Source organism: Calonectris borealis, chromosome 1 (assembly GCF_964195595.1).
Source record: "Calonectris borealis chromosome 1, bCalBor7.hap1.2, whole genome shotgun sequence".
Taxonomy (NCBI): Eukaryota; Metazoa; Chordata; class Aves; order Procellariiformes; family Procellariidae; genus Calonectris; species Calonectris borealis.
In genome coordinates, this window is record NC_134312.1 from 51,915,444 (window position 1) to 51,942,653 (window position 27,210).

At 36.3% G+C, this 27,210-nt stretch overlaps 1 protein-coding gene across 7 annotated transcripts in view; it reads right to left on the reverse strand.

Moving 5' to 3' along the window:
• CDK17 (cyclin dependent kinase 17) overlaps positions 1 to 27,210 on the reverse strand; it is a 96,250-nt gene continuing 69,040 nt past the window's right edge. For 6 of the 7 annotated variants that reach the window (XM_075151613.1, XM_075151567.1, XM_075151577.1 and 3 more), the window contains 13 exons: positions 17,436 to 17,561; positions 13,474 to 13,530; positions 11,702 to 11,816; positions 11,074 to 11,168; positions 10,151 to 10,213; positions 6,875 to 6,998; positions 5,755 to 5,875; positions 5,107 to 5,204; positions 4,678 to 4,783; positions 3,852 to 3,894; positions 2,552 to 2,642; positions 2,238 to 2,315; positions 1 to 1,808 (listed from right to left, as the gene is read on the reverse strand). In XM_075151613.1, coding sequence (XP_075007714.1) covers positions 1,771 to 1,808; positions 2,238 to 2,315; positions 2,552 to 2,642; positions 3,852 to 3,894; positions 4,678 to 4,783; positions 5,107 to 5,204; positions 5,755 to 5,875; positions 6,875 to 6,998; positions 10,151 to 10,213; positions 11,074 to 11,168; positions 11,702 to 11,816; positions 13,474 to 13,530; positions 17,436 to 17,561 — 1,155 coding nt within the window. In that variant the 3' untranslated portion in view covers positions 1 to 1,770. The remainder of the gene's footprint in view (positions 1,809 to 2,237; positions 2,316 to 2,551; positions 2,643 to 3,851; positions 3,895 to 4,677; positions 4,784 to 5,106; positions 5,205 to 5,754; positions 5,876 to 6,874; positions 6,999 to 10,150; positions 10,214 to 11,073; positions 11,169 to 11,701; positions 11,817 to 13,473; positions 13,531 to 17,435; positions 17,562 to 27,210) is intronic. The other variant, XR_012673885.1, reaches the window with a different exon arrangement.

Here is a 27,210-nt window from a genome sequence, read left to right on the forward strand (position 1 = left end):
TGCAAGTTCACTTAGTCTGTATTTTTAACAACACAGGGCCTTTGTTATTATAAATTTCAAAACAAAACCAAAGAATTCCACATAATATTTATACTTTCAAAAGTACAATATTAATACAGGTCGGTCAGTTAGAAATAACAGCAGTTTGTTAGGTCTACAAGATTTAACGTAAAACCGGTTTACAAATGCTGAAAAGCAGTAGTGGTCCAATAGTCACCATTACACATGAATTTCTCTCTTCCAGAAAATAAAAAAAAATCCCAATTCAAATTTACCAGTATCAATGAAATATTAATAAAGCACCCCCAAACATGCCACAATCACTATTCACAAATAAAGTTAAAATGAAATATACAAAAATTCACTTAATACTGTTAAATAACAATAAACTACAAGATTTCCTGAACAGAAATGGTAGGACCCCTGAATGTTTTACAGTGAATGTCAGGAAAAATTAAGTTACCTATGACTATTTTCATGATATACCAGCCAAAGATTTACATGACCATTTCAAAATATACCAATAAAGATTTACAGTCTCTTTAAGATGCACTAAACAAATAGGTTCATAAAGGTGAACACAAATGCTTAAAAATACTGTAACCATCACCAAGGGTGTACTTATGATACTCACTGAGATGCATAAGCGTAGTAGTAACATCATTACTATCTCTGGTAAACAGGTAACATCTAAGATCTGAAAAACTCTCTAAGTTCCCATTGTAAAAGCTCTGTAGTATAGTGAGTTCTTATCAAGTACAAACTTGCATCTTTCCAGTTGATTTCAAGTGAATAATGCACAAATGGGAGAGCAACAAGGTGGGAAAAGTGTGAAATTATTCCCATGTTCTTGTAATTAGTTGTCCTGTTCCTCTGTAATGAAATTCTAAATTTCAAAAGTAAGCCAGGGTCCAACGTATATGAATCAACTTTTACTATTTGTATTTCTAAGTTAAAAACAAAGTAAAAAAGTCATTGCTTCTGCAAGTCATTGCTTCTGCAGGCCCCATATGCACAACAATGTGCAAATATCTTATGCTGAAGGAAGCCTGACAAAATTTGTCATCCAGTCTCCATGCTCTGGTGTATCAATAACTAACGTAGGATCTGAGAGCAAATAATAGTTACTGTTCACTTGTTTGAATCAACTTTCACACCATGTGCTTTTCAAAAACATAATATGCATTATAATTTTTCAACTATTTCAACACATACTTCCAATGTTAAATAAGGAATTAAGTGCCATGAACTTAGAGCATTAAAGATGGTTCACCTATAGCCAAGCAAAGCTATGTTTACATTCCAGGAAACACTGCAGTTTAAGAAATACAAAAAAACCCCGCAGCAGTAGAACATTTTATGAAGAGAAACAGATGCATTCACATATTATAAAGCCATTGCAACTTCTTCAGGCATGGAACTGTTGTGTTAACTATACAGACAGTAGTTATTTAGCAGCAATGATTCCGCAATAAATAATGCACTGTGTTTCTCAGTCCTGCACAAAAATTGCAGCTACAGTTACATCAACAGCTGTAACCTACTGGCTCTAGTGGCAGAGGAGACCTTAAAACCAACTGTACAAAAAATTGTCACACTGTGACAACAAATATAAAAACATAATCTGCAGGTTGGAAATAAAAAGACTCCACTGTGAAGAGGACAGTGTAGACAAACTGCGATTCCGAGTCCACCAACAGAGAGCACTGCCTTCAGATCCGAGTCCTTGACTGATAGGATAGGCTTGGGCTTGACTCTGCATCGCCCACCTTAAAAAAGCATGCTCTGCCTTCTGTTCTTCCCATGTCCTACAACAGAACATGGACCATGGTAAGAAACCGAAGCATTTGCACAACAGAGTATTCAGTTATTATCTACATCTTCTGTCTTACTATTTCAAGACAATATCCTTTGTGCTTAAACCAGTATCAGGATCTTTATTTAACTGCATTTGTTGCAGGTGGTTTTTTTTTTTTCTTTGCCACCATTCATCCGCACAGTAATGGTTTGAAACTCCAAGACATTCCATATTAACAGTCCCTCTGCCCATCCCTAGTAAAACTCGCCTCCTTTTGTGCATTTAGCTTGGACGTCTCTACAGGAATCGGAGCAAATCATTCTTGGTATTCATTTGAGTACATTCACACAGACATATTTAACAAAGTATTTTTCAGTTCCCAAAGTCTCTGGCACAGCATTCCATTTGTAGATATGAGAAAATATTAAGCTTTCCATACCTGTCTCTGGGTAAGTGGAATTCCGAAAGCCAGGGTCTTTTTGCAACTGAATCTCTTTTAGACTAAATATTGAAACACCTGGAATGTAACAAAGAAATTAATTCATATCCAAACATAACTATGTTTCATTGAACAAAGTTCTATTCTTAATTATACAGTTTAGACTAAAAAAAAGTTCCCTATTCCCAAAGATTTAAGTCAATATATACCAGACTTCTTTAATAGATTAGCCTTGAGAGTTTTTCCTTAAGCAATGTACTTAAGCTTTAATGTACTATCTTAACAATACTCCGCTACTTTCCTACTCCTCTTACTTTCAGGCAAAGTGTGTATTCTTGTTCCAAGACTTCTGAAGTATGCATGTTTCATGGCCTCTTCTGCTGAAATTCTCTTCTTCGATTCATACTATTAACACAAAAGGATACAAGTGTGTTGGTTTTCATCAAAAAACTCTTTTGCATCAAGTGATTTCATCAAAGGGAGAAATAGAGTTCTACTTGCTTGATATTCCCTGCCAACTTACTAGGACAAATTTGTTTTCACTACTTTTATTTCACACATGAAAATCTAACATATGTTACCTAAATCAGTATTATCAATATATAACAAGATTGCTAAAATAGTCAAAACTGCCGTGAATGGATGCAAGTCAAAAATATACTTAATCTTTATTTATAGATGTAACAATGATTAGATGACAGACTTCTGTCTACATTGTATTCTAATATTAAATTGCAATGAAATGCTATTACATGAGATCATGAAAGTTTTCTAATTCGATGGACTATGCTGTAGCATTTTGCATAAAATGGAACTTCAGACAACATCGTCTTCAACCTGTGCTCAAATGTCTCCTGCTTGGCATATGTGGACACTCGGACAAAGATGCAGGCATTTAAAAAGCTGTATACAAATAAGAACAAAGTCCAAACAAGGACTGCAAGTACTGTTCTGACACAACGTGTTAATATTGTGAAGACCTGATGTAGAATTTAAATCATAGGCTGCAAAGCCGAGTAACTGCACTCCACCTTATGTACTAAGAATTTTTAAGACTGAAGTTACAGTGCTTCTGCATCTATTCAGAAACTTAACAGTTGCCCTTCCATCTTGCTTCCCCTCTTCTTGCTTCTGGCTCATTTTTAATACAGATTAAAAGATTAAACCCACATACCACTTCACCTTTTGAACACAGTTTGCAAGATCAAACAGTAATATTACACCTTAGTAACTGCTTCTGTAGTAGTAAGCTAAATTCATCGTTACAGAAATTTAGTATTTGGATTTAAAAGTTCTGTTTTAATACCGTATTTCACAAGAGATTTAGTTTTTTCAGGGAATTGCTACATAGAATCAACTGTATTTTTACAAAAAGTAGTAAGAGAAGAAATAACTTCTGGCAAAAAAAAAAAATATTAAACATCAGGTTTTAAATTCTTACAGCACAAAGGCTTCCCAAAACTTGTCATTCTTCCCAAATCTGTCATCCACTACACACTCAGCTGCGTATTCCACTTTGAGATAGATCTAGCAGATACTATAGCTTCTAACACATTTTGTAAATAATATATTAAAACTCTAAACTTGCAAGTAAAGCCACAAAACACATCTTACTTGAAGAAACTTCGCTATCAATTCAATTCCTTCCGTGTCTAGCCTAAAAATAAAAATATTTTAAAAAATTAAAACAGTTACTGAACTATATTTATGAAAGCAAAAATGCAAAAGAACTGACTTCATTAAATGATATCAAGCCTGAAAATTAAATTTTAACATGGAAATGCTTTCACCTCAACAACTGTTCTGCATGTTAATACACATACATACAAGTACCAATATCTCAGAACAAGACTATTTGAAAAACACTGGGGACAGACAAATTCTGAGCTTTGGCTTGTGATTTACTAGGTTGACCTGGATCATTTATTTCAGCAAAAAAAGCCTAACACTACTCATTTACTAGAAGGACACAATGTTTGATCTTTTTCTTCAATGTTGATGAAAAATGTTATAGTCTTTGTTATAAAGTTTATTTACAACAACTGTGCAGACCTTTCAAATTCCTCATAATGGTTTTAGAATGATTTCAAGAGACTGCCCAAGGAAACCCTGCCATTTAACTATGGGCCTATCATATAACAGAAGAGAATTTGGGGTTATTTAGGAAGTGCTGTGTGAATACTCCTACTACACAGGCATTATTAACTGGAGTTTATGGTTCTACAGGTCATTAAGGAGCTGTGGTACCTTGAATGATATTAAGACAAAGTAATCACATAGTACCAGGATTATGCTTTGTGTTACTGCCTGCCCACAATAACCCAACTGATGTGTAAGTTTTCCAGTATTCAGTAGCAGACCGTACTTGGAAACATGTTTGCAGTTACAAATACGCAAAGCCACAGGGATGCATATTTTCTATTAATAAAACACAAAGTACCTTGGTGCATGGTTGATGAGGGGTTGTGGTTTATACTTAGGAAAGTTGTAGTTTCTAAATTCATCACTGGAAGAAATGCCTGGCCATGTTTCTTGACATGGGGTTCCTGCATTTAAAAAAAGCAACAAATTCAACTTAAAAAAATGTAAAGACTGTGACATAAATAAGCATTTAATCCTGTAATTTAAACAGGAAAGAGAAAAAAAAAAATTCAGTCAATGAGTCTATGTTGTACAAACTCAGCTGTGCACTCAGCTCAATCATTTTTCAGCAAGAGTACACTCATTCACCTCAATTACAATGCAATATAAAATACCACTGTTTATAGATATTTTAGATTTATAGATAAAGATCTACAGTTCTCATGGAAAAAGTGTTTAGAAGAACAAACATATAGCATTAACATTATTGCTAAAAGTATCCATTTACCCAGAAGTCTGAAAATTAAGTGCAGTTCATCTTCAACAGTCGAACCAGGAAAAAGAGGCCTTCCTGATGCCATTTCAAAAAATATGCATCCGACGCCCCTTTATAAAAACAGCAAAGAAGATAAATCAGAAACAATCCAACGATTTAAGCTTTCAGCTCTTAAAGACTTCTGTGATTTATCTTCAATTAAAACAAATTATTAAATTAGTTGTGAGCCACACACTGCTATTAAAAATATTGTTTTGAAAGATATGTAGCAACAAAAGAACTGTCAAAGACTAAACAAAACCTATGTCATAGCTATATTATATCTTCTTCCTTCAGATGTCAAGTTTATCAATTGTATTAAAGTTCATAGTAAAATACCACATTATCATGTCATTAGGAGAACATGTTTGTTTTTTTCCCCTAACACTGTGGGTCTAATGCCTGCTTACCCTAAGCAATAAAAAGGTACTCTGCATTTTCAGAGAGAAATAATAGCATCTTCCCTGTCTGCCAATCCTTTCTCTAAAAATCTAACTCAGTTGTAGCCTTCAAAAATTCAAACGATGAGTATTTGAATGCTAATATATAATAATAAAGAGCTGACATTTTTTCAACTTGCCTGAGAACAAAAATTTAAATTAGACAAAGCTATATACAAACCACATGTCAATTTGAGTCGAATACTCTGAAGATCCGAGGAGAACATCAGGTGGTCTGTACCATAACGTGACAACTTCATTGGAATAGGTCTTTGTAGGGACAGACTTCGCTCTAGCCAATCCTTAATAAAAAGGGAAATAGAGTGTCAAGTGCAGCTTGCTGAAATCTTTTTTTTGCATGAAATTGACAAAGAATTTTTAAGAGCTAAATCAACCTTATTATACTTGCTAAATACCCTCCCTTAATGTTCATTAAAAAGCCCTAATAAATACATTTCTACAACTTGTGATTTGCCTCTTAGTATTTACAGGAATCTCATGATCAGCATTTTCAAGCATAGAAGACAGGTAAACAGATCAAAACCTGGAGTAATCCTATAAATTTCATTAAAACAACAAAGCATTAGATCAATATGACATCTCCCCCAAGTGAAAACCCTTCCGCAGTATTTCCATCTGAGAATTACATTGCAAAAGGCAGAAGGTAACAAACGAATAATGAAATGGTGGAAACAGACCAAATCGGTGTTGGATCAGCAGGGGTTTTCCATCCTAACATTGTCAGTTTGTCAGTAATATCTTCAATGAAATTTAGGTCTATCGTGTAAGATGCAATCTTCTGAGCAACTTTCATTCACACACAAGAGGAAAAAACAGTGGTAGCACAACTTTCAAAGGACCTTCCTGACGTAGAAGGTAACAGGAAACTGTGAATGCCCCACTCTAATGGAAATCCCAAAGGGACTTGGTGTATCAGTGATGGAGTTAACACCTGACAATTTAGCACGTGGACAGACCCTTTCTCTCTCTGGTAATTCTGCTTTGGAGTGACTGCGGAGTGTTAGGAAAAGCAACTTGAGCTCCACCTTAAGGATTTGACTCAGTGTCTATTTCAAAGGAAGCTGTAAGACTACTTTCAAACCACAAGTCAAGCGACAGTATTACCTATGCACGTATTACTTTGGTTACTAATATCCTGTAAAAGGCTGACTTTTATTTTCCATCTGAGAACGCACAAATTCACTACAGACCCGATGTTCTCATCTTTCCTTTAAAAGGAAAGATGCACCTCTCTTGCTGAGTGAAGAAAATATTTGTTACAGAATAATTTCAGGCCATACCAAAGTCTGCAAGCTTCAGTTCTCCTTTCTCATTAATTAGTAGATTCTGTGGCTTCAGATCTCGATGTAATACCTTTCTCCTATGACAGTATGCCAAACCACGAAGAATCTGGTATAAAAATAGCTACAAAAGAGAACATTTATATAAATTAGACTAAAAATGTTAGTCTACAGATTACACGACTAAAACAGCCCACTTGGGCACTGTAGAGTGAAGTCTCTATATTGTAAGCAGGACAAAAACACTTCTCAAAAAGTTAGTTACTTTTCCATATGAACACATTCTGAACATCATCATTATTGTTTACAGATTTAAAATCTCTTTATGTAGTGCACAGCTTTAACACAATACTATACAACAAAGATTTTAAAAGCAATTTGTTCTGCTTAACTGAAGTGAACCACAGAGCTGTTTATTTTTAAGTAAGCATTTACGAATGCTCTTCCCCACACTAATGTCTTTAAAGGTAACTGTCTCTCCCTCTACTCAAGTTCCCTTCTACCACAGAATCCCTTCTGAAAATGCAGCTCAGCATCCTTTCTATCTAATTGTGCTAAACCATTTAAAGAACATTTTGGCATGCTACTGGAAAAACACACTTGGATTCACAAGCTCACGGAACATGGAGAAATCGGGAAATGAGGATTACTAAAACAGCACAACTCCCTCTGGCATTTATATTCATCCCCTCACCTTGACACACACAGGTTTATTTTAGTCCTTTGGAACAGCAAGCCAAGCAAGCAACTTCAGTCATGCATATTAATGCTGCACATACATAGACACAGAAGTAGTAAGGGATGAAGACAGGTTTAGCAGAGGGCAGCCAACAAGTTTACTACATCACTGCCTTAAGAACTACTATTTTGCAGTTTCTGTACGTATAAAGGGTGTGATCTTAAACATGGGACTTCTGGGTAGCCATTGCTGGCATCTACCACAAAACAGTCCTCAGCCAGGATAGATGATCAAATGTACAGTGAAAAAATATAGAGCATTACAGAAAGCAAGGTTTACCAATGTGACAAATTCAGCATGTAATAGGACTTTTGAGGAGAAACACTAGAATGTTTTTACATGACCATTTTCTAATACATCAGTTTATTTTTGTACCAGGTGACACCACCAAATTCTTCTTTCTAAACTGGACAAATACATAGCAGATGTAGGTTACATCCATCTGTTCTCAGTCTGCTTACGTGGGACTTATCTGTTCTAGGAAAAAAGGAACAGGGATCGATTTTTTTCTTTCTTTCTTTTCTTTTTCAAAGAGCAGAATGAGAAGCAACAAGTTTTGTTTCATCTACTCATGTCCCTACTGTTGCAGGGGTAGTCAGTCCCAATTAATATTAACAGGACTGCTGTGGAAATCTATAGCCATCTCTAGCGTGCACTGGGACTGCAAGGATTAGTCAAGAAGGCACAGCAGATTATTTTACAGAAATTGTGAATCTTCACCACAGTTAGCATGGATCCTTTTGCAAATGCATAGAACGACATGTATTAGCTCAAAATTTTGTTTGAAACAGCAATACCTGCAGAGATCACACACATTTTTATATTATACATCTTCAATTTGTTAAAACTCAAAAAACAGGGAGGTCTCTCCAATGTTAATAATGACCCAAACCCCCACAGTTTTTGTAAGGTAAGCCCCTACAGCTACTACAGTTAAGCAGCTGTTCTGGTTTCCCAGTGCCAAAGGTACTGACCGTATAAATCTGCTCTTAGGGCATAGCTTAAACCGTAGGCAAACACGGAAAAACAGTTCCTCCGCTTAGCTTGGATTACCACAAGCAGATTCTGCTTGTTCTCTAACTGCACTTAATACAGGAGTCAGCTTCCTGCTTAAAGCTTTTCTTTATTTTTTTTTAAGCTTAAAGCACTACTTATTAACTTGTAGTTAATTAAAAACACAAGCGTAATTATGTTTTTTGTTGTCTCTCTGAAGCAGATACAAATTAAAGAATTTCCCTTTGCAGACTCTCAAAGGAAGCAAAAGAGTAGGTTCAGGGCAGATGTCTTTCCCTAGAGATACTTACTGCAATGTGACAACAGAATAAAAGAAAAAGCTATCCAAACAGTAACCAGTATCTAGACTGAATCCCATACGCGATTCAACTAAGAACAGATTTCTCAACATGCAACTAAGCCAAAAACAAGCATGACAACTCTACTGGAATGCACACAAAACCCATCACTTCACAGTACTTAGCAATTGTGTTGTCAACCACATTTGTGCCATGTGCTACTGTATAAGAATAAAAGTAATTTTCCTGCCATGCGTGCATGGTTATGGTTTTGTTCTTTAGGATCAGAGCTTAAAGTTAATTTTTTTTAAGAAGAGTTTCTCAAACACATCTACTGTACAAATAACATCCGTTATATGAATTATATATGGCTTAATGAAGATGTTTTGAAGGTACAGTCCAGCACAGGCTGCAACACAGCAGGGTGATACCAGGTAACCCAGCCTCCTCGGACAACTTCACTAATTTCAAGATAGTATTGTCCTCCGTTTGAAATCTTGTTTATAAAGCCGTAAGTATTAAATAACATGTACAGTTACTCCAGTTTTCCAAATCAAAAGCTGCTTGTTATGAGAGAGGTAACATTTGAACCTGAGTTAGCTTCAGCAGGCCAGATTGGAAACTGAGTCATTTGACCTGGCCACAGCTATAGTTAAAAGCAAGAGACAATTAAACCTTAAAGAAAATAATTTCCATTTTATTACTAATGGAAAGATGAACATCACTCATTCTTAAATATGTATTACTAATTTCTTACTTGTGTGGTAGGCGGTGGCATCCAAACCCACATTCATGATTGAGGCTACATTTTCCTCAGTGTGCATATATAAATTTTATTTGAGGAGACACCAAACTACAGACTTAACTTAATAAATGAGTATAAAATAATGGAAGGACAAGAAGAGGTCAAAAGAGTTATGAATGTATTATTTTTTAGGAAGTTTTTGATTTTAAATATATTAACTTCAAAGAGAATGAAAACCTATAAAGTTATATAATCTCCTGTTTTCAGTGCTTTAAACACTTAAAAGCCATCAAAACCGAAAAGAAAGACTCCATCTGATGTCAAACGTAGCTAAGCTAGGCCCAAAGGTCAAAAAGGCAGTTAAGTTTCTTAATTTAATTTTGTTTGGTTTTTTTTTTTTTTTAAAAGCCCTAAACCATACAGCTCCTGATTATTAAGTTCTCTGAAATTCTTAGAACAGAGAAAGCTGGAAGACAGCCACTGTCACTGAAAACACTCACCTTTACATTGTGCATACTCATGATGTTACCACAGTCATCCATGTACTGCTTCAGATCCTTGTCCTGTCAAAACACCATCATTATTGTTCAGTAAAATTGTGGACAACAGATTATGTGAATATTATTTATTGGTAGAACTGAAATAATTAATGAGAAAACTGAGTTTTCTGCAAAAGATGTTCAATGATAAAAAACCTAAAAGCCTGAACATGCAGAAAACTCTGGCCTTCCAGAGGATATAAATACCTGTTTTCCAGCAAGCTGCATCATCTCAGACATTATTATTTGTAATTGCCTTCTCCTCCACCTTGTGTGCACCACAGTATTTTATGAAATTGCTACATTGTCCAATTACATTGGAAGTAAAGAGTTTTTCATCATCCCTCTTATTACACTTAAATATTCCATTTTGTATATATTATACAAAAAATATCATTAGGTAAAGCTTCAGTGAGAAAGTGGAAAGTCTACATTGCAAGAGGTGAGCAAGTGAGATATATAATTGTGGACACTTGCTTGAAAAGATTATTACAAAAAGATGGAATGTGTTGTTTACTTCGAAGCGTACTTTTTTTCTTAGCTAACTTGCGAGAGTTGTGTCACAACAGAAAAATATCATTTCAATAATAGTGTGATTATCCTTTTTTACAGTTAACGATTTTGGTACAAGTAGACAATTTGCTCAGGTAGATGACCACTAACTGCTATTAATGAAACTCTGAAATGATCAGAATAGTATTTACTAATTTACAGCAATTTAAGAACTGAATACACTTTTCTCATTTTCAGCTGAATCATTCTAGATGCAGGAGAAAACTGTAACAGTCCCAGTATTTTTAAAAAGAGTACAGCATTCTGTTATGCCTGTGTTACTTAGAAACAACAAATCAAATATAAAGGTCGCTAGTTGTTTAAGCACTTACCAGATATTCGAAAACAAGAGTCAAAGACTTGTCTGTGTGCACAATATCGTGTAATGTAACAATATTTGCATGCTTCAGATCTTTTAATAATGATACTGCAAAAGAGAATTGTAAGTATAAAATAAATAAATGCAGAACACATGAGCAGTAAATGCATTTCTAGCAAGTTCATACATATAAAATTTTTTTTTAAATTAAAAAGCTATTTTCCAGAACATAATACTCATATAGATCAAGTTAATAAGAAAGGTATTTAATCAAAACACTGAACAAACATTTGAGTAACACACTGTAAATATTCCCTGTATTATACATTTCAGGCAGAAGTAGTCATTTGGTAAAATGTATTCTGAATCCCTGAAAGTTACTCACTAGTAATAGTCTAATTCAGTATAAAATCATCCATTTAGAACACTGCATTTGAGTGTTCTCACCACCCCCCATGAAGTAAACAAATTTGAAACACTGTCTCTTAATACGTCTAGACTAAAATTTTCCTCATCAAAACTAATAGCAATTTCATTAGTCTCCTATGTAGCCTATGTATTTCCAAATACCAACAGTTCTTTGGTCAAAAAGAAATCCAGAAGTATCTGAAATTCTAAGACGTAAAAAAAAAAGTTATCACCTTCTCTTATGGCTGTGCATGGTGCTCCCTCTTCATGTTCCAGGCGGATTTCTTTCAGAGCTACCAGGTTCTCTGTCAATTTACTTCTCCCCTTATAAACTGTTGCATAAGTACCCTACAAAATGGAAAAAGAAGGAAACTCTTACAAATTGTTCCTTTGTTAAAAGATAAGTTAAAAAAGAAAATACAAACTTCTGTCTGAGGTTCTAATAGGTTTCATTTTGAATATGAATAGTTTTTACATTGTCTTCTTTTGATATATGTAAAACTACAAAAATATTTTGTAAGCACAGGTCTGAACACACAGAAGACACAAGGGATGCGTATGCTTAACAATTCTGAAAATTACATGGAAAGCTATACACCATATAGCTACCAAAGAAGTCAGATCAGGTAGCGTTAAGTTCACCAAGTTCACTGCTGGGATCATTTACCTCTTGAAAGTCTCTATTTGATTAAAACTAGCTCAGGTATCTCTACACTACTCTGCAGTTACGTTTCTGAAGGCTGCAGACATACTCTTCCATTACTTTTATGACAACATGTAACTCCTTTTGATAGCTTCTTGTCTTAGTTACATATTTTTATGAGAATTTTTTTTTTTGGGGGGGGGGCGAGGGAAGTTGTCAAAGTTTCATTTTGGTTGACATAATGAACAGTGAGTATTATGAAGCTTATCTTCCCCCCCTTTTTTTTTTTTGCTTAGAAAATACGAGATTCAAAACTCTCAAGGCATGTTACATAAGGACAAGAAATTCTGACAAAACAGCAAGTAGGTACAACTAATCCCAGCAATGGCAAAGAGGAAGCAGCAAAGTCACAGAAATTGCCCTAGGTTACAGTACATACCTGGTGTTGTCCACTATACTTTGTAAGCAAGTGAGATAATGTATACCCGCAACTATGACTTGATAGCTATTAGATAAACATTCCTCCAAAGACATGCAATGTTATGTCATGTCTAGTGACCCATCTAACAAGTACTAGAGGCAAAATAAAAAAATAAATGCATTTGGAAATGAAAATGTTGCAAACAGAGGACTAGCTGCAATATTCATAGCAGAGATGCTGACCAGCCCTCCTTCCTTCTGCAATGTGCGTGCGTCCCATTCCAGGGCTCCTTGCCCATTTTTGATCCTGTTGGCCAACCTCAATCAAATTGGACAGGACTGACACCTGGCCCCTCCTGAATTCTACCATTTCTATGGAAGTCAGAGGCTGAGTGGAGGTAGAAAGCCGTATTGCTGCCCTCCCACAAGGAAAGGCAGACTCAGTGTCATGTATTTCATTTGGCAGCACCCAGCTGGCTGCCCAGCTCAGGCGTGCAGTCTTCTCTACCAGAACATGCATAGCTACTGCCTGCTCCCTGCAAGCGCTTGCTTCTGGTCCAGCATGAGTGCTCCCTAATACTTAACTCACAGCAGGAGGATGCCAGACTTAACTAGTTTTATTATCAACAGAATAATTTTGTCTATCTGCACACAAAGCCAGCCTACGTAAGAAGGTCACAGATCATTTGCTGATGGGATTTTGCTCTTCCCCAGCTCAGTGATGGTTTTCTTGCCTTTTTTTTTTTTTGCTTATTATAAATGCATAGAACATTTGTGTGCTTGTGGCATTGTTACACATGATGAACATGTCTGGTTTACTAAAAAGATAAATTCAATGGCTATTTTGAGGGATATGGAGATTTTCAGTTAACATTTATGTAAAATTTTACATAAGACATTGTTGTCAAAGCAGTAATCATTTCAAAAGAAAGCTATACATACCTCTCCAAGCTTTTCTAACTTGATATAGGTTTCCATTTTTCCAAATCCAATTTCTGACTGCAATGAAAAGAAATGGAAAATTGATCACTAAAACTGAACACTTTATTTATGTATCATTTAATCAGCAAGCTAAACTTTGTTTCAGAAAAATACCTGACAGTACTTGACCAAACACCACACAGTCCTGCTATTTTAAAAACAATTTAGCATATTATGATATAAATGCATCCCAGCATCCAGGGCTAATGCTCAGCCTGTTGGCCAGTCTACTGCGTATCTTGGAAGGACTATGTAGTGAGTTACACTTAGGCTGAAACCCCACTTTACCCTACCTCCTACTTAAGTCTTCTTCACTCTTCTGATTACTACTAATGAGGTTGTTGTAGCTAAAAGCACAGAATTCATCTCAAACTATTCCATCCTTTCTCTTGCTTAGCTGCATATGCTGCTGCTTCTTTCCAAATAACTTTCATTACTTATTTGCTCTCTACTAATATATGTAACACGTTCAAGATCTCAGCTCCAGTTTTCCTCTCCCATTCTGACCTCTCAATGCCTTTCAGTCTAAAACTCTGCCAATAAAATCCCTAAACATCATTCTTCCACAAGCTTCAGCTTTGTCTCAACAATTTATGCTTCATGGCTCATAACTTCAAGTCTTTGTGTATTTTACTTGGATCTATTCACCTTCTCTTTTTTTGTCACCAAGTTAGCTCTGCAACACAAGGCAGGAGGGTTTGCCTGCCTATGCAACACCTTTTTCTGAAGACTGTAAGATCATTACTCTTTTCCTGTTCAAATCCACTGCTACTCTCATATTTAATATGGTTATTTTCATGTAAGACCACTGTCAACACCAAAGCTTTATATTGTTCTCACAGTGTAAAGAATACTGAAAGTAGACAAGTAAACCACATAAATTTTTAAACCAATTTACAAAGCGCATATAGCCTGTACCCTGTCAAAACCCAAAATCCATAGGCTTCATGGGGTTTTGCTTTACTGACAGTTGAACATACACTAAGACAAAAAAGCCAGGTTTTCTCCCTAGCATCACCTCGTCCTTCCACTTCCAAACTTAGCTCTCCACTTGCTATTTCTTTCTAAGGAACGATACTTTGATCCAAGACTGGGTTCAGCACCTACGTCCACAAGTCTGAATATGTTGATTTGCTCCTAAAATCCGATGGATATTGAAGTCGTATGTTATTTCATGGTAACATAAATACCGCTGACTGTATTGATTTGACAACAATACAATATGAAGGTATATTAAGAAAAGTTGGATTAACACTTAATTTTCAGATCACATGCATGAAAATACATCTGAACTAATTGTAAGATCTTGTCTGTAAACATATTTGACATATCTAAGAGAAAAAATAGGCACATAATTATGTTAACATAGTATTAAGAGTAATTCTGCTTTATTAAATTAAGTGTTAGAATTGAAATGTTTTAAAACTTCAGCATCAAGCATATTTAGGAGCTTGTTGAAGCCAAGCTGCTTATCCCAAAATACAAGCAAAGTTGGTATCTGACAACCCTTATAACTCCAGTGAGATTTTAAACATACCACTGATATAGTACAATGTTAGTAAAATAAATATTATGTTTCCAAAGTGCATTTTGACCTACTTAAACAAACATATCTTGAAGTGAGTATTAGATGGTATTAGAATTAAAAAGATAGGCTGCTTAGTTTACAGGAGAAACTAAAGGAGTACTCACAGCCATTGGCCTTGTAATTGCCAGACAGTCGGGAATACAACTTAAAAGTCTGATATTTAAGAAACCTCAATGTTGTTCATAAAAACTAACAAAATGTTCTTAGACAATAAAATCATACAATATTTCCTACATACAGAGGACAGATATTCTTCAAGACCTGCCTTTCAATGTGTTCAGTTTTTAAATCACATTTTGGTTGCCTACCACTCATAAAACCCCTTAATTTTTAGATTCCTCAAACTAAGATCAATTTCCTTTTTCCTTCAAAATAATTTCTGAACTATTTAATTTTTTTCTGCAATACATATCTGTCTATCTTGACTTACACAGAAACACTGATGCATCGTATTTACGGTCTCTTACTTCTAATGGCTGGTGCTAAGAGTTACACCTATGCTACTGCACATGCATGTACATGTATACACAAAATACAATTACCATAAAAGCTTTTTTTGTTGTTGTTGTATTTCAAAGAAATACACCAGACCTAACGTATAACAAGTCCTCACTTGATACTTTTTATAGCTTTTTTCCTTTGATTCCTCCTAAGCCTTGGAAAGAGACATGCCTTTGAAGCAGAGCACAATATTCATATATTGTAATTAACAGTCTGCTAGCAAGCTTTCAATGACGATCTCAGAATAATGAGTCCTTGAATTTCTTTTTTTTAAAGGTTAGTTTGCAATCATGAAAGGACAACCCAGCAAATGCATGCCTGCACACCACAGCGTTGCTGGCAGGTTTCATTTTGGACTTTTAAGCCCTGAAAGCGTTTTTAGAAGGCAAAACAAAACAACCTTGTGACAGGAAGCTGGTATCATACACACACCATATTCATTAGAGGGCACTGTTTTTCTGTCTGTCTTCTAGAAGGTAAAGAGGAGAGAACTTCAACTGCTCTCAGGGCTCACCATTAAATGAGCAAGGGGATTTAGATATACAGGAAAATCCCCCAAATATTACATTCTGACACTGAAAAGGTTCTATTGAAAAGGTACTTCACCAGCATCTGAAAAGAGAAGGTTTGGGGAAGTCTATTCCTCAGTTCAATGCTACATCAGTAACTAAGTGGTTAATGAGCTACAAAATTCTGGCACAAATATTTAAGCTTGCTACATTATTATTATTTCCAATGCTTTGATCCAATCTTTTCTTCTTTTAATATTTTCTTGTAAAAGGCGACATGCAGATCAGAGCTTTAGTCTAGCACACTAAATTGTATTTTTTCAGGGGAAAAATACATGATAAAACTCAGCCATTGCTCTTGCTATAGACATTATTAATTCACAAAGAATAAAATAAAGGTATTTCACAGTTTATAAAACTGATTTACTACACGTACTTTCATATGTATTTTTCAGCAAATAAGCCTTCAAATCAAGAAAACAAAGAACAATGTGGATTTCATAAACCTATCCAGTTTTTCTCTGCAAAGAATTTCTCATCAATGAATTTGCTCAGGAAGTTAGTAATTGTCTAGTAATTCTTTAAGACCTCAATTAACATTAAGAAAACTGATCTAACAATTTTTGTAAAAATAAGAGAAAAATTTTTTTGGACTATTTCACGGATGTGCATATTTTATATGACTGCCAGGATTTCTAGCATTTATATTCTAATTACAGTACAGGAATCCTCATTCTACCATCTCCAAGGAAAGACTTATTTTTTAAAATAATCCAGTAATCTACAAAGGTATATGTGAATTTATTCATTCATATTCTTAGGAACCCACATATGCTTTTTAAAAAAATAAAATAATAAAAATCTATCATCTCAACAGCAATTTTGAGAAAGAAAATTTGTTATCAAATACAAAAAGAATAGTGAGGAGGACCTGCTTTCATATTATGCTGCTTTAGAGCCTTCCTACTACATCACATGAGAGCCCCAGCCTTGACCTAAGACTACGTGGCCTATTTGCTCAAACAGATCATCCCTGCTCTAAAAAGCAAAAGGATTTAAGCATGCACTTTGGGAGTTGAGTTTAGCCACCGATTTCAATGGGTCAAGACCTTCACTGGGAAATCACAGGGCCAAGTTTGCAGATGAAAAATGAAAGAAAAGGTGAAATTCTTCAATGGATTTTGACAGGTGCACACTGAAGTTCAGGACATAAAAGCCAAGGTATAAATGAAGTTGAATCACACCTACAGTATACAGACACCTGCATTAAATGGAATCTGAAGAACCGAGAGGTTGGTTTAGCATGGCAGATGCATTACACTTACTAGTGATGCTCTACGAGAACGTCGACTCATTGGCTGATCAAACGGCGGGCTGTTAATCTGCAACTTTTCAAGATAGCCATCAGGTATCCTGATGTCAGCAGGCAGGGACAAACGCTTGTTCAAATCCTGCAGTAAATAATGTTAAAAAGAGAAGGGTCAACTATAATTCAGAATTTCCTGAAAAATCTTTTAACACCTGTAGTGTTACTGTTACTACAGAGTTGCTATTTAAAACTGAAATATTTATACGAATGAAAAATAAGTAATTTCACAGAAATTGTTTTTAAAAACATTCTCTTCCAACAATACTTTAAATTGCTTAGATAACAGGTTCAAAAATTCAGTGCTTTACAAACTCATTACTTTAACGAGAGGAATGAAATATTAAAATGTAATTAATTACATTGCAGATAAATTTACTGAGCTTACTTGAGTAACTTATGCATACCTGGAATACCAGAAACTGAGAGTTCAGGGGTTGGTAAATACATTTCTTTTCATATAGTAATTACATGAGAATAACAAGAGATGTCAAAATATATCACTCTCCCTTTCTCTGACTACTAAAAGTTGTAAACTTGCTTCAACTTCCATTTTGCCAATCTTAGAAAACAGAATCATTTCGTTATTGAGCCAAACTATCACAAATGTTAATACAATTTTCTATTTCAAGCTCTTTAGCATACGATCTTTAGAAGACCAACTACCATTATACAAATGCAGTTTTCCCTACATCAGATTCTGGTTTTCACCAGTAAATTTTTCTAACAACAACAGGTATAATTTCTATAACAAGAGGGAAACAAAATTACTTCACCTTTCAATAAATGTGAAAGAAGTTTTTTTTGGGGTGGCTACACATTCTCATTGATTTTTTATTTTTAGTTTGGCTTTAACCTCAAACATGCCAGAAAATGAAATACCAAATATTCTCTTAAAGTGGCCAGTCACCACCACAGAGATACAAGGGCAACATATCCAGACTCACAAAATATGGGAAGTAATTTCCAGAATGGCAGGAATTGTTTTTCAGTAAAGGTAGTTTATCCAAGTAAAGGAAAATCACGCTCAACATCAAATGATATAATCCACCCCCACAGATTCTACCCTGAGGTTTAGAGGACACCTCTGGAACCACTGCTGTTTTTCATACTTTTCTCCAGCAGAAGAGGGGATCTCCAAATTTCTGCTGGTGGACCTCAGTTTTAATCAATACTGACCTGATGGCAATAAGCTCTTCTTGAAGTTACCCTATTCTATCTTATCTATCACCTCCAGCTTTGAATTCTGGGCATCCCGAGCTAACCTAAACGCTGGCAGCTACAGCCCTACTCGGTTCCCCTCAGGCTTGGCCATGTGTTTCTACTTGTGTCTTTGCAGCAGCTTTGAACTATTTCAGCATGCTAAATCATCGAGAAACTATCTCAGGCGAAGTGCATAGCTTCCTGCCAGCTTTGCGCTCCGAGCAGGTTCAGTGTAAGGTCAGTCAAGCTCACAGCCTGAACACAGGGCAAGAGAGGCAGCAGGGCAAGCCCAGGAAGCCGGCAGCTAAATTGGCTTAGGCTGCCAAAGAACTGGATCATCAGACTTTTCAAGACTTGAGATTTTGGTGGACAACTTGCTAAGCTTTCAGTGTTGATAATGTATTTGAACCATGTATATGCATGATCTGTACATGTACCTGAAGCAACAGCTAAGCAAAAAATATAATTTCAAAATATATATTAAAAAAAGAATGTAATTTGGCAATTAGTTGAGTTTCAGGTAGGACTGAAGTGCTAATATACATCCCCCAGATGATTGATCTACATATGCTATTCACCACGGCCACTGGATACAGGCAGAAATTTTTTGAGAGATGCCAACAAAGCTTTAACTTCTGGCAGCTGACCCTCCTTGCTTTCCTTTCGCTCCTCACACCTCCTTAGGTACAGAGCACAAAGTCTATTAGCTTCTACTTTGCTGCCCAACATCAGCTTCTTCGCATAACTGGAAAAATCAGTGTCTGTATTTCTTATTTTGTACAGAATTTTTAAATTGTCTTTAAGCAAAAGAAGTACCGTTCACAGAATGGCAGCTTTGACCAACATTTTGAAGTTAAATCAAAAGAAAACAAAAAGATGCCTCAGTTTGGCAGCTTCCAATTTCTTTACTAATTTTCAACTTCGGTATTCAAATTTTTCAAAACATTGGCAATTTTAAAACTCCCTGTGTGGTTTTCGGGAGAGTGAAGGAACTAATTAATTGTAATGGAAGCTAGCAATAATCCCTAGGGTAAAACTGTATTTTCCACTAAAGAATTTTCCTTCTTTTTGACAGGCTCTGCTAATGCCATTTTTGTAATAGGCAACTAAAATTCAGTGAAGCTAGAGTCATCTGAAAAGAGAAAACTGAAGAGGGCTTCAGATAATTAAAAATAAATAAATAAATAAATTCACCCTATAATTTATTGCATTCTTCAGAAAATTCAGGTAGCTCATCAAAACAGATGAGCACAAAGCAAAGAGCTCCATGTTGCCTTAAAGAAAGCAGCTTTGTCATCTCACTGCAGCAGGAAACCACGAAACTGCTGGAACAAGACAAGGATGGCAGGAAAAGGACCAGAATCAGTCTCTACTCCACCTTTCTACTGTAAACCCAGATCAACAATGGGGCAATATCCTGATTTTCTTTCTCCCGTTGCTCAAGAACATAAAATAAAGCAGAAATTTGACAAATTCCAAGACAGCAGAAGAAAAGAGCATTGAGCTGAGTTTTTCAATATAACTTCCTGAACACGGTAGATACCATCATTATCCTATATACCCTGTGGCAAAACAGCTTTCTCCTACTCCCATCTATTAACTCTATGGCATGGAAACCTCTCTCTTCTTACTGACCCATAGTGCTTGTTTGACAATAAGTATTTTAACACAGTTTGGTTTTAGGGATACTGAAATCATGGATCACAACTCAAACGCCTCATGAAATACTGAGTCAATTGTACCCCAAAGCTCCCCACCTGTATGTTCTCTCCTCCCACAGCACTCATCCTTGGGGCAGCCAAAGTGGTGCTTCACATCTAGCTCCACAGCCTCGAAGAAGCATTTCCAAGCATACAACGTTGATGGGTATGCAGGAAGAAGGAAGCAAAGGCAGCCTTTAAGCTGTGATGGCAATTTGAAAACTATGCCATTAACTGTGCACAGTGCCTGCCATCAATAACACATACCTTTTCAAATGGAGAGGGAGGGAAACAAAACAAGTCTAAGACGCTTTACAGCTACAAAGAATTCATTACTTCGGAGTCCAGCTATCATAAAAATTGGAGATAACAATATTTTAGGTACCAGAAAATATTATAATGGGAGCTAGTTGTAATTCTATTACAGAATTCCCCTTCCTTCATTCTGAAAAGCTCTGCCTATGCCATTTTTGCAATATGCAATTGCAAAACCCCCCATGACTTACTTCAGAGATCCACGTGACATCCTCAGTTCTAAACTGAGCTTTAGCTGTAAACTTTCATTTTGTGCTCCACAGGTGTAATACAGATACTGTTTGAATGCAAGTACTTACTGATGCAAAGGCCAAAATCCATTCCAGTTTGGGGAAAAAAACCACAAACAATAGTCTACTTTAAGTATACAACAACAACCCTCACCCCCACGCTCCCGCAATGTCTGTTTTTTTCAAAAAAAAAAACCACAACACACCACAACCTGAGGGGAAAAGTGGGGAGAAAATTTTTTCAGAATTGTAGTATCTTTTTGAATATAATTTCTCTACTTACCTTTGTACTATAATGGATAATACATGACAGTAATCCCTTCTTTTTTCCCCTCAAAAAATAAGTATTTAGTGCTGGAAGCCTAAATTTTGTCATGTGGTAAATAAAAATCAAAACACTATTCTCCTTAACTGCTTAGAGCTAAAGAAAGTTTCTTTCCTGAGAGGAAAACGTAATGATTTCATGGAAACCGCAGCAGGTACTTTATAGATTTTTCCTCCTAACGATCTACACTACTACTCTACTTCCAATACTCGTGTGTATTTGGCTGTGCTGAAATGTCAACCAAGCCAAGACTTCTTCTTTAAAACCATATATTAAAATAGTTATCTACCAGTCAGAAGCCTTTTATGACATCAATATACATGAAAGATCATGTATAAAGTTACATATATAAAGTCTTCTTTGTATTATAATTATCCTTTATCTAACTGCCTAAACCAGGCAAAATTAAAGAAAGTAATTTAGACTGCAAACCCAAATACCTGAAAGATAGAAATTACTAAGTTTTGTTTGCCTGTACCACCTTAATTCCTCCCAGTTTTTGCAATAATTGAAGCAACCACCTCTTGGGAAAAGAAAGCAATCATAATTAAATGCTATACGGCAACATGAAAGGGGATTTATTAGACGTGCATGAGAGAAATAAGCACAACATTTCCTAGTGGCTAAATAGAAAAATTGGAAACCAAAATTACATCAGTTTGACACAGTTGAAAAACCCAGTTAATTCAACTGAGATGATGTTAAAAAGAAAAGCAAGAACCCTACCACACATCAAGCAATTTTGAGCGTTGAGTGTTCAAGAGCAGGCAGTCTGCTGACGCTGAGGCAACCTGTTCAGCTGACGGCAGCAATGGCTTGTTCCCCACTGTGGGCTGACCCAGGCGAACAGCCAAGCCCGCACCCAGCTGAGCGCTCGCTCCCTGCTCCCGCGGGACGCGGAGAAGATGGAAGGATGGTGAGGAGACTTGTGGGTGGAGGTAGTGACAGTTTAATAGGGAAAGCAAAAGCTGTGTGCCCAAGCAGAGTGGAAAAAGGAACCGATTCACTGCTTCCCATCGGCAGGCAGGTGTCCAGCCGCTTCCCAGACGGCTGGGCCTCAGCACGCCCGGCAGCGGCTCGGGAAGTGGAAGACCAACGTCATAGCCACAAATGTCCCCCCTTCCTCCGCCTTCCCCTCAGCTTTTATCGCCGAGCACCACGTCAGATAGTACAGAACAGCCCTTCGGCCTGTTCGGGTCGGCTGTCAAGCCTGGGGAAAGCAACCCATTTCCCCACTGGTGCTGAACAGCCTTTACGGAGAGGAAACCCAGGCCCAGCGCTGGCCTTCACATATGAAGGCCGGAGCTGCACGTTAGATGCAATCGCCATCTCCGCTCCCTCATGCTGCTAGTGCAGCCATCCCACTGCAATCTTGCTATTGCTGCTTTAGTAGCAGCAAAACCTGCCCTCCTGAACCCCGTGGCTTACTGCTATTTTGGCACAACACCAGGCTGGAGTGCAAGCAACAGTAGGAAACAGCGATTTTTAAGAATTTCTAATTCTCTTAAACCTCTATGGAATTCCGTGAAACAATGAAAAAGACACTTTCTGGGCAGATTACTTTGTCCACGCTGATTTCAATGAACAATTGAATCTAATGTCATATTAGCATTTCTCAGAAAAAAGAGAAGGAAAAAAACCCCCCCAAACCTTAAACCAAGAAAAACTACGAAAACCAATAAACGTTTTATACTGGAAATTATTAGCAGACTGTTAAAAATGCAGGCCATTACAAGATCCTGCTACAACGCTGTTTAAAGAAGTAATAAGGAAGCATGTAAAATTAATGGCAGGACTGATTATTTTCCCTATGCTCTTTAATTTTTTATACTTAAGATTTTGAGCTTGTCAACACTACAGAGTTAAATGTCCATTCTTAACATTAAATAATTTTGCAACCCTTTATGAATCTTCTGAATTCGTATTTCATTTTTAAAATTTCTATTTCATTTTTTAAAGGTAGTAAATTGGAGTAACTCCCTATGTTATCTTATGTATCTTTTTTTAAACATAACAGGTGGATAAGTGGTGTACATAGTCCCTCAACTATGCAGAGGGAATCTGGGTGCATTCCTTTGTAACTCTAACAAGCAAAGGTTTACTGGAATGCAAAACCTTAGCTTTCAGAGACAACGAAATACTTCAGGTAAAATAAACTAATTTTTAGAAAATTAAAATGATAGTATTTTCTTGTATGTCACGATTTATTTTTCCAAATGAGGTCAAATCATAACATTTTCTAGTTTCATGCTTTTATGGTTATCTTTAGGGTCAACTTGCCACAGAATATATCAGCGTTCAGTAAACGTAGTACTGTTAAATGCTCAAATGCCTCCAGTTAACTGTATGTTGCTTAATGAGCTATTTTTTGATCCAGTTCCAGAATATATTCTGGAGAACATATTCAGGCACCAGTTGCTTTGCTAGGGTAGCCAGAATGCTCATGGCAATATCCCCCTCCTCTACATCTTAAAACCACATTTTCTATCTTCATGTGCAATGCTTATTCTCAGTCTTGCTTTATTACTGGCTGAGAAATGCATACTATTTTTATAATTTGCCTGAAATGAGAATCAGATTTGTCCTACTCTGCTTGATGGCAGATAAACATGTAAGGACTTGTGACACTAACATCACTTTGTTTTCTGTGGAGATAAATTACCCCAACTCATGCCTATCTTTACTATCTATTTCTAATGCTATCTGCAGCAAATGCTCTGAGAAGAGCTACACTTTGTTGAGCCTTTTCTGTTGTCTGGCTAGTACCCAACTGCGTTGCTGTAACTTGATGTGTATGTTCTGTCTACCGCCGACTACTTATGTTTGGGCACAGGAGGAGGAGGCAGGCATTTCGACTTACGTCCTGCAGGTTCTGTGAGCTGAGTAATTTAACATTATATGTAAACAAACACATCTTCCAAATTAAAAAACCAAAACACCTCCTGTTTTTCACACATATTTGGAAGTAAAAAACAAAACCCGCTACTTTTTTGATATCTTTACTTCTGGTCCCCTTTTGGATGTCCCAAAATACTGTTGCAAATATCAGCTTCTTCACTTGCCATCCATAGTAAACCATTCACAAGAGTCTAGTACGAGCGTTTTGTTACCACATTCTGCTTTTCACAGCTGACTCTCAAACAACTCTGTTCCTTTTCTACCTATCCTATTCTGATCTCCTGTTCTCCACAATACAAGCTTACCAGCTATTCCTCTTTCTAACTGCTTGTCATGGCCCATATAATATTCTTTAGGGCCACAGCATGACACACTTCAGTCTCATTCCTGGTCAACAGATCTATTTTCACTTCTCTTAAATCCTGTCAAAAAAGTACATTTTTCCAAAGAATGAACCTATTCTTATTTGTGAAAGCAACACTTAACTTCTCACACTTTAAATCAGACATTAAAATCAACAACTTCTGTTTTTCCTTAACTCACCACTTATTTTTTGCCAAAATGCACTACACATTTCAGTAAATTTCACTGAAGTGAAATAAAGATGATTCTGACTCAGGATACAGAATGTTTGAGCTCTACATGTTAAAAAAGCTCTAAAAAGCAGCAATTTGAAATATTCACACTTCTTAGTCTGTCTTCTGATGACTCAAGTCATCACATCTTTGACTTATATAGCACATTTACATAATAAACACTAATATTTTGCACTAAACAGAATAACAATAATAAAAAATAAAAAAATAAATAACCAGAAAATTGCCCCAGGGAAGGATTTGTTGAGGTGTTCCCAAGCCCAATCCTCATTATGCTACACAAAGCAGAATAAGAAAATAAGACTACTTTTATTTTTATCCTTTAACAAACGTGCCGATTTCCAGACTGTTTCTTTCTTGCTGGAGTAGCGACAATAAATCTTTCCCAAATCTACTGGGCTACAAATGCCATCGATCTTTCAACTGCTAGGCTGTTTCAGGCTGCTACTGCACTCACAACTGCAGCAAGAGAAGAAAGACTCGGGCTTCTGCCAGTGAAGCAGTAGAAGGCAAAAAAAAAAAGGGCAACCCTGTAGTACCAAACGACTTGTCAGAAAAACTGGAAGGGAAAACCACGATAGCATCAGCCTCAGTCTGATGATACCATCAGTCTCAGTTCGCTATTCCTTGCATGTTTCATTTAGCTAATCTAACAGCCGACTACCTCCAAACCCAGTATTTCATTGCCTGTGGCCAGATGTTCCCATCCCTTCTTGGAGGAGAACAAGGCTCTAAGCTAACGACGCAGTGATGTGGTGTAAGAAAGTAATCTGGCAGAAAACTATCCTTTCAAAACAAAGTGAGTAATTACCTGCTGATGCAAGTTTAGGAGCCAAGAGGAGAGGGAAGCTGGCTCTGTCAGGAGCAGGTAGTCAGTGGACGACACAAACTATATTGCCAAGCTGCATCACTACATAGCAGTTCTTACTGCTTTGGTTCTTCAGTTTATTGATAGGTTACATTTCCAGACCAACATTACTTAAGGTACGTATTTACTATATGGCAGCAGACAACAAGCTTTCCACCTCTCCCTGAAATTCCAGCTTATCTTTTAAGAGTTAATATTGTTAAATTCCATCAATAAAATTTTGTTACAGCCCCACAAGGAAAAAGAATTGTTCTTCTAAGTCTACAGACATCGGTCTGACAGCCCAAACAATCCACTATAGATCAAATGAAAACGCTTTGCTCTCTTGTGTAAGCATCGGTCTGAATTAGTCTTCTCACCAGTTTTAGCAAATACCAGCAAGACATGTCAGCTGCAACCACAAGCTGTTCACTAATAAGTCATAGCGCTTTTGTTCACTGGAGAATGCTTAACGAGATCTAAAATGCTACATCATATAACCCTCCACGCAACACAGTTGCAACTTCATGGCATGCTTACTTTTAAAAACCCCACTTTTTATAGTATTCTTTCCTTACATATTTTAAATAAAAATGTGTATTATGTGCTACTTCATGATACACAAGGCAAACAAATTAACTGAAAAACATTTGCTTATGCCAATGAGAATTTAAATGCTTTAATATACAACCTTATATGCATGTACTTACTGTACCATTTTAGTATCAAATACCATGTGGAATTTTTTTCTGAAGGTTGCCTTATCAAATTTCAGCGCATTTTTGTCAAATGACAGAGTTAGCACAGTTGAAGCCAACTGGATCCTCTACAGAATTGTGACATACAACAAGACTGCTAGAAGCAAAAGCAAACAGAAAAAACCCAACCCCAAATCAGAGAATATATTTATAGAGAATTTTGTTGTTTGGTTACAGCCCTGGAGACCTCCGAGGTCCTGAAGCAAAACACCAGCATATACATCCATCAAAAGAAACCTATGGCATCCTTGCAGCATGCTATTTTACCATCTTTATAAAAAAGCATCGATTACTGTAACCAAACCCACTATTTTAACAACTGGGATGAGTTATCTATACCAGTTTTCCTATTAGGTATAGAAACCCATCCTCATTCCTCCACTCAACTAACACGCGTAACTATAATTTCATTGTGATGCAGAAAGTGCATTTTTTTCTGCCTTCTGCAGAATGGTTTATACCTGAATACTACATTCTTCCTTTATACTTGAATGTTGTTGTTGTTATTATTTTACATTAAATCATAATGAATCAATTACTATTCTGTTAAATTTGAAGAGAGGACCTTCAAAGAATCTCTTCTTCTGTTAGAAGCAGTAATGAAAATATAATCTTAAAACCCATCTGCAAAGGATCACTGCTACCTCTCACTCCTGGTGATAGCTGGTTTTCAGCCAGGCTATTGAAGTGCAACAGAATTCAAGAAAACTTTGATTTTGAGCATTGAATCAGGTGGCTTTTTATATTTGGCACAGAAATGAACCAAGATATGGAATTCATTCATCAATTAATCAATATACTAATCAAATCAAGTACACAAAATATTTTCAGGGATTTTATCGTGAGATTGAGCCCACAGGCT